Source organism: Patagioenas fasciata, chromosome 6 (genome assembly GCF_037038585.1).
Source record: "Patagioenas fasciata isolate bPatFas1 chromosome 6, bPatFas1.hap1, whole genome shotgun sequence".
Taxonomy (NCBI): domain Eukaryota; kingdom Metazoa; phylum Chordata; class Aves; order Columbiformes; family Columbidae; genus Patagioenas; species Patagioenas fasciata.
The window spans coordinates 29,972,658-29,986,341 of record NC_092525.1 but is presented as its reverse complement, the minus strand read 5'-3'; the positions used below and the strand labels follow the sequence as shown (position 1 = coordinate 29,986,341).

The 13,684-nt window shown below is 38.4% G+C and overlaps 1 protein-coding gene across 10 annotated transcripts in view; it reads right to left on the bottom strand.

The window, feature by feature from the left end:
* Positions 1-13,684, bottom strand: part of PLPPR5 (phospholipid phosphatase related 5) — an 87,264-nt gene that overhangs the window by 40,318 nt on the left and 33,262 nt on the right. The window contains exons 5-6 of one of the 10 annotated variants that reach the window (XR_011739781.1): positions 12,721-12,840; positions 1,442-1,657 (exon numbers count right to left, since the gene is read on the bottom strand). Coding sequence is in view for 9 of the 10 variants with exons in the window: in XM_071810388.1 (XP_071666489.1) it covers positions 7,583-7,717; positions 12,721-12,840 (255 nt within the window). In the remaining variant the exon portion in view is untranslated. Of the gene's footprint in view, positions 1-1,007; positions 1,716-1,834; positions 4,042-6,585; positions 7,718-11,186; positions 11,738-12,720; positions 12,841-13,684 lie in introns of those variants that run through there. The other 9 variants (XM_071810385.1, XM_071810387.1, XM_071810386.1 and 6 more) reach the window with 9 other exon arrangements.

Sequence of the window (13,684 nt, the reverse complement as noted above, 5' to 3'; positions counted from 1 at the left end):
AGGGAACTACATACCTAACCCTCCTTGGAAGTGGACTGGTAAATGATGAGATAAATATAGGCAGCTTAGTATCAAAAGCAAACCTGTTAAAAAGTCATACCTTAGCATGACAACTCAGCAAGTGCTGAGGAAACAACCAGGCTTACCACACAGTCACACCTTGGCTTCCAATTCCCACCTTGATAAGAGCATTTCTGGGGTGTTCACAGTTTCCTCTTCCCAGAAATTAGGTCCAGCCTGGAAACTCTAAGGAGCTTTTTCAGCCATCCTCAGACAGGAGAGGATGACAAAAAAGGCAACAGACACTCTGAAGCTTTTCTTTATTTTCCATTGTGGAGCTCCCCAAAAGCCAAAAAGTGTAGAAAGTGGAGGAGATGGTCAAGAGCTGAAGCCAAGATAGGTCTCCATTCATTTGGCTTTCCACTTGTCCAAGTGAGAACTGGGCATCTGCTGGCTCCAGCTACAGTCATGCTTACAGCACACTTCAAGGTGAGGGCCTGGTATCTTGCCTGTTCTATCTAGTTTCCCAAAAGTACTTGAGGACAGACGAAAAGTGCTGGTGCACAGCAGGGAAGTCTGGTTGCTGGGGCCGAGCCAACTATGAGGCAGTGCCTGGTGAAACTGCTCTTGATATACTTGGAGGGAGGTGCGACAAGGCTGAGAGGTTTGGAGGTCTGCTTGCCCTTCTGCCTGCAAAAGCTCCTGTGTGTCCCCAAGGCCAAGGATATGCAGAGGGCCAGAGATGTATTTGATCAAAACAGACTCAGGTTATCTGTCCCTAAAATGCAGTACGCTCTGCCTTCTGCATGGCAATCCTCAGAAATACCAAAAATAGACCTCAGAAGAGTATAAAAAGCTTCCTGCTAACATAATGTGCAAATGGACTGTCACACTCACTGTGATCTTGGACAGCAACAAAATTAGAAGGCAACAGCAAAGAAAACTGCAGCTGAAAAATACCAACATTTTCCTCTTTTAATACATATTGTTAAAATGAACATTTTTAAAAGCTGAAGAGATGTGAGCCCAGATGCTATTGCCGTATGTCTTATGCAGTTCATGATTACGAACAAACAGCAGAATACATATAAGAGAATCTAAAACGATATGGATACGAGCCCAGCTGGTGTCCCCATATGCCTTATGAATTCCATTTTTAGGAACACAGCAGCATTTAGCATTAGAGATACTTCTTAAACATCTCATTTATAAATAGAGTGGAGCTGTTTCACTGAAGCACACGCAGAAAGGTCCATGAGGATCAGAAAACCAGCTGCATTCAAAACCATTGAAATGGTTCAACCACAGTGTTTCTATTAGGAACCACTCTGCACCAGAACCCCTGAATGAGGGATGATGCTTGTTTGTCATAGGTTCCTCACCAGGATTTTGTTAAAAACAACCATGAAAAAGCCATTTTAGCCAGAAAATACCAACTTACTTTTGTTTTGGCAAACCTCCTACGTAAACTTTTTCAGGTCCAGAATGGAAGAGTGAAGGCCAAAGCTCCAGTGCAGTGAAGAGGTGCAGGAGGGGTAAATTCTTGTCACTTCTGAAAATCCATCAAAGTAGGGTCTGGAGCTTGGCTGGTCCATGTTCTGGGGAGAGTCTTTCACCAACTGTCTGTGGATTCTTCTGGAATACAGCTCTTCCTCTCCTGCTTCTCAAATTCACCAGAAATACCTCTAAGGGAAGGTAGTTATCTGTGGGAATTCCTGGTTAATTGTGAAAAATATATCGCCAAATGCAGCTGACTTAAAAATCATCATTTCATTATTTGTACATTATCAAACAAAATATATATAGAGCAGATATCTATAAAGAATACACTACATAGGAATGAAAAATTATTTTATTTAAAAATACATTATACAGCAGAGTGTCTCTCTTTTTGTTTTCTCACTGCTGGTTCACAGAGATAATATGATAAATTTAACCCAAATATTTGACTGGGAAAGATCCTGAGAGAGAAAGAGACCAGTTACAAGCTGATGATATACAGTACACTGAAAAAGAGTCATCTCTTTTAACATAAAAGAATCTCTTGGTAATCTTATAAATCAGATATAAAAAATGCAGGTTTGCTACCATGCAAAAATGAGTGAAGATTTCATTTAAATCTGCACACAGAGAAATCATTAGTACCTTGGACCCTAAATAATTAGACTAAGAGAAAGGTAAGTGTGCCTAATATGGTGATACAAGCTTTGGACCTACTACAATTTTGTAAACACAGTTGATAGTCTAATAAAGGTGGATTTTCAATCACCTAAGTAATATCATTGTAGCTAAGGGCTCTATTCTAGGACTTTTCTCCCCACTGATATATTTCTTTATTCCCTAATTCTCAGCTTAGCACAGTGACTCTGTGAGATAAGCTCTCTCCACTCAAAGATGACTTGGCCTTGCCCTGTTTGCCAAGCATCACTTATGTATTTGCGTTTTAGTGAAAGCAGAGGCTAAAATAAGTAGTTAAAAGCAGGTACTACCTGGATGACTATGTGGGAATAGTTTAAAATTAATCATAGAAAATATATACCTGATTCTACAGCCTTATGTTTCAAACATCTTCAAATGATGATTAATGACAAGAAATACACTGCATGATGGAAAATTTAAGATCTAGAATGTTTGACAGCCTGAACTGACCATTACTATTCTCGATGTGTCTATAGTGCTAGTGTGGTATCAGCTGTTGCCAGAGGAAAACTTTCTGGCAGATGTTAAGAGCATCTTCATCAGCTACAATACTCAGATCCATTTGGTGCTCAATTTTTATAGGACAACTTCACTATCAATAGACAAAGTTGTCTTCTGAAGGGGAGGCTCAATTTGAATATTCACAGGAGTAACAGATATAATAACACTGCTTGATGTTGAAGAAAAAAAATCAATTTGTCAACACTGTACAGACTGATGGGATATTTTTTGTAATAATATGGCCCTGAAACACAAACAGAGATAGAAAGATTTGAAGAGAGAAATTCTGCCTGTCCTGCTCACCTGGGATGAAGAAAATTAATGAAGCCATTTTGTTTTTTCCATGAGTTCTCCAACATGAAAATGGAGAGTAGAAACTCAGACGCACTTTTCTCACTAAGCCAGTGACTCTCTTCTTATCTTGGCACCCATTCTCCCAGCATAATATCAGGGTGTACAACAAATATGAGAAGCTGCAGGCTTCCTTCAATAAATTTGTTCAAATGATTTATGAACAGCATGGCTTCCCATCAGATATGCTGAGCTAAGAATTGAGCCTTTAACTTCCCATGGGATATCATTAGTAATAAAGAATATATCAATGATCAAACTTTCTATATTATTTTCATTTCTTTTAACCTAGATACATATATATCATCCAAGACATTCAAGAACTACAAAACAACAGTTCTACTACAATTATGTCAGGAAAATATCCAAATAAATAAACTTTTAATTATGATACAATACTTATTACAGTAAAAATTGGCATTTTTTTTCTCTTCAAAAGCAGAAGCACCAGTCTTACATATAACATACTGTTTGAATGATATCTTACATGGAATACAGCATAATACAATGTGCAAACAGCATTTTCATACAGAACATAATATTTGTCTAGTTTTTATACACTGAAATTGCCGCAAATGGAAACAAGATCATGCTGAATTAAAAATGTAGATTTTAAAAACTCAAAGTCAAATCAAAATATGAAGTACTGTTGGAATAGGTACATGAACCATTAAAAACAATGAGAAGCCAAAACAGAGGGTATTGTCAGATAAATATAATTAGTGCTCAGTTTGCCCCATTCCATCAAAAAGTAAACAGTTACTATTTTTTCTTGAAAGTAAAGTGACGTTTTAATATTTAAGAATTCTTCAAAATGTTGGTATCATTTTAATGATGTAAAAATCAAGTCAGAAATAGGACTTCTAAAAATTTCTTATTTTGATACACTGCAATTATCATGTGTGGGCTGTGAAAAGAGATGAAGTCCAATGGAGTGAATACACATCAGCGTCAACATCATGTGACTTCTGCAAAGGCCGTGATGTGGTTCTACGAGTTAAAGGAAAAACAAACAGATAAAAACCCAGAAACCACACAGATAAATATCAGCGCTCTTGTGAAAATGTTTGCCTCCTGTGCTTCAGGGACAGCCTTATACTTGGAGACTATTGCAGGATGATGTAAATAAAACTGGTTTTCACTGCAGTGCTCTCACTCCCACAGAAATTCTTTGTTAACTGCTGAAAGACTGCATACCTAAGTATGCTGAACAAAGTAATTAGGTGTGATGGTTCTACAAATTTTAGTTTCCAATTGGGTTTTTAAAATTAAGTAACAATGTGAATAATTGAGTAAGCTGTACTTTTATTCCTACCTTATTCATAATTAAAAGCAAAATTCCTAGAAACTAAAGTGATAGTTTCTGACAGATTATGATATTCTATTTCAATGTTCATACTATTTTAATGTTGCATTTTTTTAAAGATTCATTGCTCCTCATGAGTTTGATGGCACAGAATCAAATGGTGAAATGCTACAGCAAAATTGCGTTTAGCAGTTGAGAGCTTATATTCAAAATTTCATTTTTCAGAATCACTGCAGTGTCCTCTTCATTTGCAATGTTATTCTCCTCTTCCCTTCAATGGGATGATTCTTATGAACTCAAAGATGTGTATCAGAATGTGGATATGCTACACATGACTCTACACATTAAAACTGCAGCATCCCCAAGAGCTTTGCTACTTTTTCATGCCCTAGCCTAAGCAAGTGCCTCTGCAAGCATTTGGTAGGTGAAGACTCAACTGCACAGTGATGTGCAGGACCCAAAGGAATGGTACATTCTCTTCAGACACACAGTACCCTTGACTGCCACCAATCTTCTAAAACATGCAATGTGTAAAATTAATAAAGGGAATCTTGACATTAAGCCATGTGTTTGTTGCCCAGCACAAAAACGCACAGAGGGAAATAATACCAGGCAAAGCACTGCAGATTCCTCTGATCACCTCCCCTCCTGGAGCAGACCAAAGTGAAAAGGGAGGAGGTGTAAGCTGAAGAGGAGGAGGGATGTAGGTAACTCATGGACAGTAGGATAGAACTCCCTTTTTTGTCCCGCTTACAGGAAGCTGTTCTAAGTCCTTCAGAAAAATCCCTTATCACATAACATAGGCAGTGCTGAAGAGAAACAGTGGTCACCACACAAGTTTCTGTTTCTCAGTTCTTCTTTAAACTCTCTGTATATTTGTCTATCAGGAGTGGCAGGAGGCAAGGAGGCATCTCTGATTTTCCCACTGCGGAAAGGAATGTAGCAGCACCCTGAGTGGAAGCACAGGAGATCTGCCTCTTACTTCCCCATCATCAAACATGCTGTCAGCTTTGCTTCCTCTCTCACTGTGCCAACTGCACTGTGCCCAAAGGAGGAGCTCTGTTCCCCCTCCCCTGTATATGCATTTTAGCTCTAGTCTTGCTTTATTTTATGACAGCTTTCATAAGAGACCACCACCAAACAGTAAGCATCTATGTACATTCTTCTCCAAACCAGAATGAATACATTTTAAGTAAATAACAATGATTAAACCACAGCCAGCAGATTTTTTAAAAAGCATTAGATAAAGAATCCACGTGCAACTTTCTGTGAAAATATTTTTAGTAAACAGTATTAGCAAATGTCATTGTTTCCAGATTTTGATTCTGCAGGAGAAAAGCAAAATTATATTTTCTAATTAGAAAATAAAACATTCACGTTTCAAATCCTTTTAGTTGTCAGGCCGTCTTCTGCCCTTAGTACAGGAAGGACAATACATTGGGCAACCTCAACGGCTCTGGAGGCACTGTGAGGCTGTTATGACATTTTCTTACACAGTGTTTATTTTCTCTTATTTTGACCTGAATATTATCCTGTCAACTTAAACCAGCACCAGTCTAAAATTATTCACTTCATTGATAAGTAAGATGGTTTAAAGATGAGGAATTCTGAGGAAAAAAATTCCTCGTTACTTATTCTAATAAATTCTTTCAAGTCCTGTTACATGCTATTTCTTTCTCTAAGTGACGCACATTTGTCTGTGATGCAGAGAACCAAATGCTCTTTCATTTGGCATTAATTCAGGGCTGGGTAACTATTACTTAGGAAAGGAGAATGTGGTTCACACTCCTGCCAGCTATACTTCCCAAAAGAGCAGGTCACCATCCTTGGAAGGACATGCAGATCATGGCATATAATAACACAGAAGAAAATCCCGCTTCCTCAATAAACTCTCAGAGAGACCTACTAAGCCACTGATTGGAGCTATTGATTTGAACCTTAGTGAAGACTTGTCAATTCCTTTCTCACAGACTCAGCAGGGTGATGCATAACTAAGTCAAAATTAATCACTTGCTGATGGCAAGAATCACTGATACAGATTCATGCAACTGTCTGAGTTATTCATGCTTTTTCATATGTTATCGTCTCTGACTAGAAATAAGTCTTGCTGAGAGTCTTTACAGGAAAAAAAAAAACAACACACACACACAGAATAAAACAAACAAACAAACAAACACACCAAAAAATAAACCACACACACACACAAAAAAACAAAACAACCAAAAAAACCACACCAAACAACAAAACAACAACCAACCAAACAGCATCCCTCTTGAATAAATGCATTTCATCTCTCTTACCATGCTCTTTTGCTTCTGCTTAGATTTACTGTGACAAAGTTCAGTGTGAGATACAAAGCACTATCAGCGCACAAACTCACACAGATGCAGGAGACAAGCAAAAAGCCATGCACCGCAGCTCAGCTCCTCCAACTCCATGGGAAATGAATTTCCCTATAGTACGCAAAAGAATTAGAATGTGCTGAGGGTCTGCTCAATGGCAGCAGTTTCACAGACAGGCGTGCCAACTTTTGTACGATTCATTCTAAACTGACAGGATCAGCTTGGTGTCAGCAGCACATGGACAAAGCATGCTTCACGGTCATGCTCTCACACCACTATCAGGACAACGAAAGCTAGAGGCTAAGCCTTGAGTGCAGATTTCTGGGGGAAAATGAGCCATACCTGTATCTCTTCTGTTAATATTTTAATTCATCGCTGTTTATAAGTGATTCTATAATGTTAAAGCATTGAAAAAAAAATCTATGACAACTTTTTTTGTGGTTTGCAGTTTTCTTTATATATATTAAATATTTTTGCCTGACATTTTTTGTTCCGTTCTCATGAATAAAGTTAGAAATATTCAAAAATAAGTCATCATGCCAAAAAAGATTTGTCAATTTTTTAGAACAGGAATTTGAAAAATTGTTTATAGTACTACACACAGTGGAGTTTCTTTTGTTAAAAGAAATAGAAAGTACTACCGTAGTAGTTCAGGCAAATGATAATTTATCATACATTAATGTTATAATACGGGTCGCCGGGTCAGCAAAGTCTATTTTATGCTTTTACTGGCCAAATCACATTTTTAGAGGTAAGACTGAGTTCAAGTGAAATTCCCCATCTAAAACATGAAAGACCTGCACAGAACGCTGCCGCCACACTGCATCTGCCCGTGCTTCAGTTCCACACACAAACACTCGTGTGCGCTCTTGCGCACATCCGCTTATTGCCTTCGATGAAGATGTTCAAAACAGTCCATTCCTGATATCCAGGAGAAGAACCTAGTGATGCGTGCTTTGAGGGAGCTTTGTTGTAAAGCATCTTCTTGATTGTTACTAATACCTTGATTCTGTAACACCTACAACATGTATATTTGAGGAGTCACACTGAATATATTGTTCCTTTTCCTATGTTTAAGTATTATTTTATCTGAATGTTTTATGTGGTGATCACAGTTTGCATTCACACAGAAACAATTCTTGTACAATCCCCCAGAAGTAGATTTAAGCAGACAAGTAGGACCTGAATTCAATTTCAAATGCTTGACATTCAAACAAAATTGCTTATGGTCTTTTATGAGCTGCCTCTCCTGGGTATGTGTTTCTGTGCATGAAACAGCATTGTATTGTATTTCCTTTAACATACTGTATTATCAAGAGAGAATGATTATGACAACAGAAATCTGAAAATCTCCCTGCAAGCTAACATAAGCACATGGACTCTAGTCAGGCTGTCCCAGAGATACACATACATGCACTAAAACATGGTCTGTATGGAAACCTATGCACACCTTTGGACATCAAGCACAGCAGTACTTGGATACTTCTGATCTAAAACATCTTCAAGGAACAGAAATAGATACAAAGCCTCTCCCCTGTTTGCCCATAGTACGATGAGCTAAAACATCTCTGTGTTCTGCTCTCAGTTTGTGAGCTCAGTGACAGGCCACCAGTCTGCCTGGAGAGCCCAGGGACTCCCCAGGCCACGCTGGGTGTACACAGGTGCACACACCACTGAAAGGCTTCTTACTACCAAAATACTTAAGACCAAGGAAAAAGCAGTAACACTGAGAATTAGTATTAGAAACATCCTTTTCTGACACTGTGAAGAAACTATTCTATATCTCATGAATAATCAAGATAGAGTAAATAGAAAAAACATTATGTACTAAAAACAGAAGGGGTAAGCTTCCCCAGTCTTAAAATACTATCAAGGATCCATTGCAGTATCTATACTTACTGTTGTTAAAATGTTTTATCACCACCATTACCTTTGACATGCACACAAAAGAACCAAGAACTACAGCGTCAAACCCAACAAGACTTTTGAGACAATCAACTCTGATAGTCACTAGCAATTGGTATGGTAGGCAACAAGAGCGTTACATATTGTGAGACGAATTCTAAATGCTTATCACCATTAAAAGTTAGAAATGGCTATGCCTAAGAGAGAGGAGAGACACTCTAACATAAATACCCTAAACTACCTGTTTCTAGTTCACAGTCATACTGGAGAGTCAGTCCTGTGGGTGGAGTATAAGAAACCTCGTTGCAACAAGGAATGGTGGCTGTGTTTGGGGACATGGTTTGGGCATTGCTGACAGAAGTAGCACTAAGCGGGAACGACAGGCAGAGGCTTCGGGGATAAATGCAGCTGAGCTGTCAAACAGAGCACTGTGGAGAACCCACTGTGCAAATAATGTTGAACAGCTACAGAAAGTACTGATGATCTGACACAGTAATCATCTCACAGGAGACAAACCATAGTGCTTCTCCTAAACCCAACACTTCCTTCCAAAACCTCTAACCTCAGCATTCTATCTACTGCCTCAATTAGTCCTAAAATGCTCCACGTTCCCTTAGCATTTGCTTTTTTTAAAGCTAGAATAGTAATGTTTTAAAAAAGGCTAGGAGAGTCAGCAACTACTACAGGACGTGTACAATCTCTCTGTAAGCCCTGGCCATTTTTAGGTGACTTCAGTATGAAGTAACATCAGCCTCCCCTGAAAGAGGAAAAAATAGTTTGTGACTGCACTGGACGAAGGTGAACTTTAAACTCTTCCAGGTACCACGAGAATATTCCTATTTCCCAGTAACCCTTGCAAAAGAACAGGAATCTCCAACCTTGCCCGCGGTAAGAAGAGAGCCAGCTAACTGCAACATGAATTGTCTTGTAAGAGATGAAGAAGGTCAGAGACAGGAGAGAAAAAGGAACAGATGGATGAGTGATGAGGTTTCTTGGCTTTCATTCTTCTCATTAATTCTGAGGATGAATGTAGTTAAGGTGAAAGCAATAAGTCTGCATTGCTGAGCCAGCTCTGGCAAGGATTCTTCAAGGAGACACTCTAACTATATGGCTCATTTGAGTGCAGGAGAAGTGGATACCCATGCAGAACAGCTTAATCATCTGCATGCACCACAATTAAACAGAAGCGTCATGCAAAAATGATCTACCCCCATCGTTAACCAGCAGCAGCTCAATTCAGAATATTACAAGTACACATATTACTATTTAAGTGCACTTCAAATGTAGCTCTTGACCTCCACCAGATCTCAGACAGTGGCAGCACGGACAGCATGCAAAGCATGCCAAGAGCATTCGTTCTCCAGCAGGAAAAAGCACTGGAATAGCAAGCAGCAGATCGGGAAACACAAAAATAAGGTGCTTGGAGGTCTGTGTGATGCACAATGTGCTTATTCATTTCCAGGTAAATTTATAACAAAATTGCAACGTCTGAGGCCCCATCTGGTAGGCATTTCTAATTAAGTCATTCTTTAAGACAGCATCTTTGAATTGCTCGCTCCCAGATACACACATAGTTCTTATTTTTAAATACCAATAACAGAGTTGCATTGTTTCATGCTTGCACTGTCTTAGCCCATTATAACTTCAGTCAGTCAGGATTTGTGCTACTCTTGGTGCTAATTTCTGACAGTAAGCTGACTTTAACACTGGCACAGGAGCTTGCACAGATTTAAAATAAGCCACATGTAAACATATGTGCTTTCAGAATATAGAACAGCCCTAACTGAAATGTAGTGAAAAGTAACTTGCACATGGCTAAAGCAGGCAAAAGGCAATTATCACACAAATTATTTAGCAACTCTCTCTCTCTCCAGAGAAGAGCAAAGGATGTAAAATAAGAAGGGAGTTAAAAGGAAAAAAACTAAGTTACTCATTCTTGTAGTGATGGTAGTTAATTGAAATGGTTCAATTTAGACCTTTGTTCCACATAAGTATTACTCTTCATGCCTTTTATTTAACAGGGCCCAGCTTCTATCTAAAACTTTAGACTAAACATTAAAAAAAAAAAAAAATCCACAAAAACTCAACATCTGAAGCACTCACATGTAAGTAATTTTTTAATCAATTATTTACTACTTCAAATTTAAACTTTCTGAGGGTGGAAACAGGAGAAAACATTTCCCAACAAATAGCAAACTCCCATCTCTTCCTCTCGGTCTGGAAAGAAGAAAGGCTTTGCAACATAGACAAAGATGAACCCACACACTGAGATATCACCAGGTGTACCACTCTGCTGGCAGACTTCAATATAATTATCCAGAGAGAAGTTCCATGACGACATATGTTCTTTCATATAATAAGAGACCTTGGCAGTTCACAAATGTGAACTCAAGCAAAGTAAACATTCCTGCCACCACCTTCTACAGTCTCACAAAGTTTTCCCCACAATATCTCAATCAAACCTAAGTCAATTCTGAGAAAAAGAACAGTGTTCATCATGAGTGAGAGGGTGTCAAATCAGGTAGAAACACTAGGTTAACATGATCTCTTTTTTCCCCGAAAAAAAAAAAAAATTCAACAGCTAGATACTGTGCATTTATTATGATGGCTTTTGACCCACCGAAATGGCTTCTACTGCAGGAGAGCCTAGCACATAAATAAGACATGCTCTTACTCATGTGATATGTCCTAGGCCAACTGACATCTTGTTTTGTTTTGACATTTTACAGAAAGTTTACTGAATGGATTATTTTGAAGATACACATTCATCATCTAAACACTTGTTCAAGCAAATTAGACTCTGACCTCCTTATGGCAACATAGCAGCAGAAGTAGCTTAGACATATTTGGTTCAAAAAGGCGTGTTAGATCATTCTCAAAAGAAATCTTCTTTCCCTTCAGGGAAAGGCATAACAAACCTAGGGCTAGCAGCCATTCTTATACAAGGACAACTCCTACCTCTTCCAAGTGACTAAGAAAGACTGGGAAGTGGTTAAAAACATTTCTTATGTTTAATATAAAAAAATATAAGTTATAATTCGGAGTTAAAAGAATGCCATAGAAACATACTTTTGGTCCCCTTCCCAGTATAGAGTTGTTCACTATCTTCGAACATGGGCATAACACAGGAAATCTTAACAAATAATGACAGATGAAGTTATTAGAAAAAAGTTGAATTGCTTTCATACTTTGCATTAGTAGTTCAAACCTTCCCCCTGGTAAAAACACCTAACATGTTTTCTTCATTTCGTTATGCTATCTATTTCAGTGTTTGTTTGCTCCCAAAATTGTTCAGACATAATCTTATCTAACACTTACATACTATAGGTTCATCTTCAAAAAACGCAACTTTTTATTACAGGAAACCACAATAAATTTTAAATACATCACAATACTTACTCTGCAAATTCAGGAGATTTACTCAGGCATATTCAGGAGATTATCACTAGCAAGTCCTAGCCCAAAACCCCATTTGCTTTGGCAAGAGATGGTGGCTTTTGTGCAGTTACTGTATGTCCCATGTTACTTGTTACTCTCTACTATCGTAACATTCATTAAGCTCTTTGCCCCACTAGTGCAGATGTCAGATCCCCAGCATTTCCAAATGGATGCCCTGCCCTGAGGCCAGCATGTAGCTGATGATAAAAGCTCCATAGTTGATCCACAAGGGACTGGACCCCACGCTCTACACTAGCCTGAGGACATACCCCAAAGAAACAGGATAAATGCCACTTGTACGTGAATGATGAAACCCTTGGGCTCAGGGGTTAGATTTTCTTTCTGAGCACTTCAAGCTCCATGGACTCTCAGCCAAAGTGTTAATCAAACTTAATTGAGGAACACAAGGAAAGAGGGCCTCAGATCTACGCAGCCTGACTCCATGGACTTAACAGTGGCTACAGCGGCAAACTGGACTGATATGCAGTGACTGGTCTTGGAGGTGACATGAAGAGTCTCCCAAGGAGTGTCTGAATTCTTCCCTTCTTTTTCCTTCACTGCCATCTTTCCTTACTTTAAATCTGATTACCTTGGCGCTCTTGTCAAGATAGTTTAGGATCATTCTTCCAGGAAAACTACATTTTATTTAATTGTTTTTTTCAAAAAGTCAGACATTACCTTTTCTAAAGGGCTTTCTACTCGGGGTATGCTGATCATGGGCATCTGGGCCAGATTATCCACATGAGAATGTTCATGTTCTGGCTGACGTCCTCTGAAGTTATTTACCACACAGACAACCTAGAAGAGATTAGAAGATAAACAGAATACCTAAGGAACAACTCATTTTTCAAGCTTTGATCCTGTCATACATAATTAGGCAGAACTGACACCACCTTTAGTCACAGTTCACAGTAGAAACACAGAAATGTGAAGTTCATGTTTTACAGAAAATCCTTAATTAATATTTCAAGAGAAAAGATTTTCAACCAATTTATTGTTACATGCATCATCTGAGAATCAAAAACCCCTCTATCTAAAAGCAAATCCATTACCTAAGCTGAATAATAGAATACCAGTTATTAGCTGTGTCATGAATAGATGTCCAGAACACATGCAGCAGAATATGGTAATAACCTTCAATTTCTATGAAAGGCCAGTACCACCTAAACTTTGAGCAGCCAAGACTTTCTCAAACAGAGAATAAGAAAGGGAGAACAAGAAGGCAAGGATCATCCCCAAGTTTGAATTCTAAACTGCTCAGGGCAGCAGTGATTCTCCCACAAGTATATAGCAACATGATATATACCAGTTAGAGTTTCTACTAATTCAGACATACAGCCGAGCTGCAATGTTTGCCCATTGTATTTTCCTCACAACACAAAGAAATCTGTTGCAATGCTACTAAAAGGAGTTTATGCAATATTTCTCACAATATATAAGAAAAATGCTGGGACAGATTTCTATTCTGTTTTCTTTTATAATTTTAGGGGCACAAACAGAATGGGAAAACTTCCTACAAATAATCAACCAAATTTATAATAAAAAATAAAGAATAATCAACCAAATTTATAAATCCTGGACACCTTGTGTGGAAGGGAATATTTGGAAGTGCGAGCAGGTACATTTTACAGAAGACCGAAAG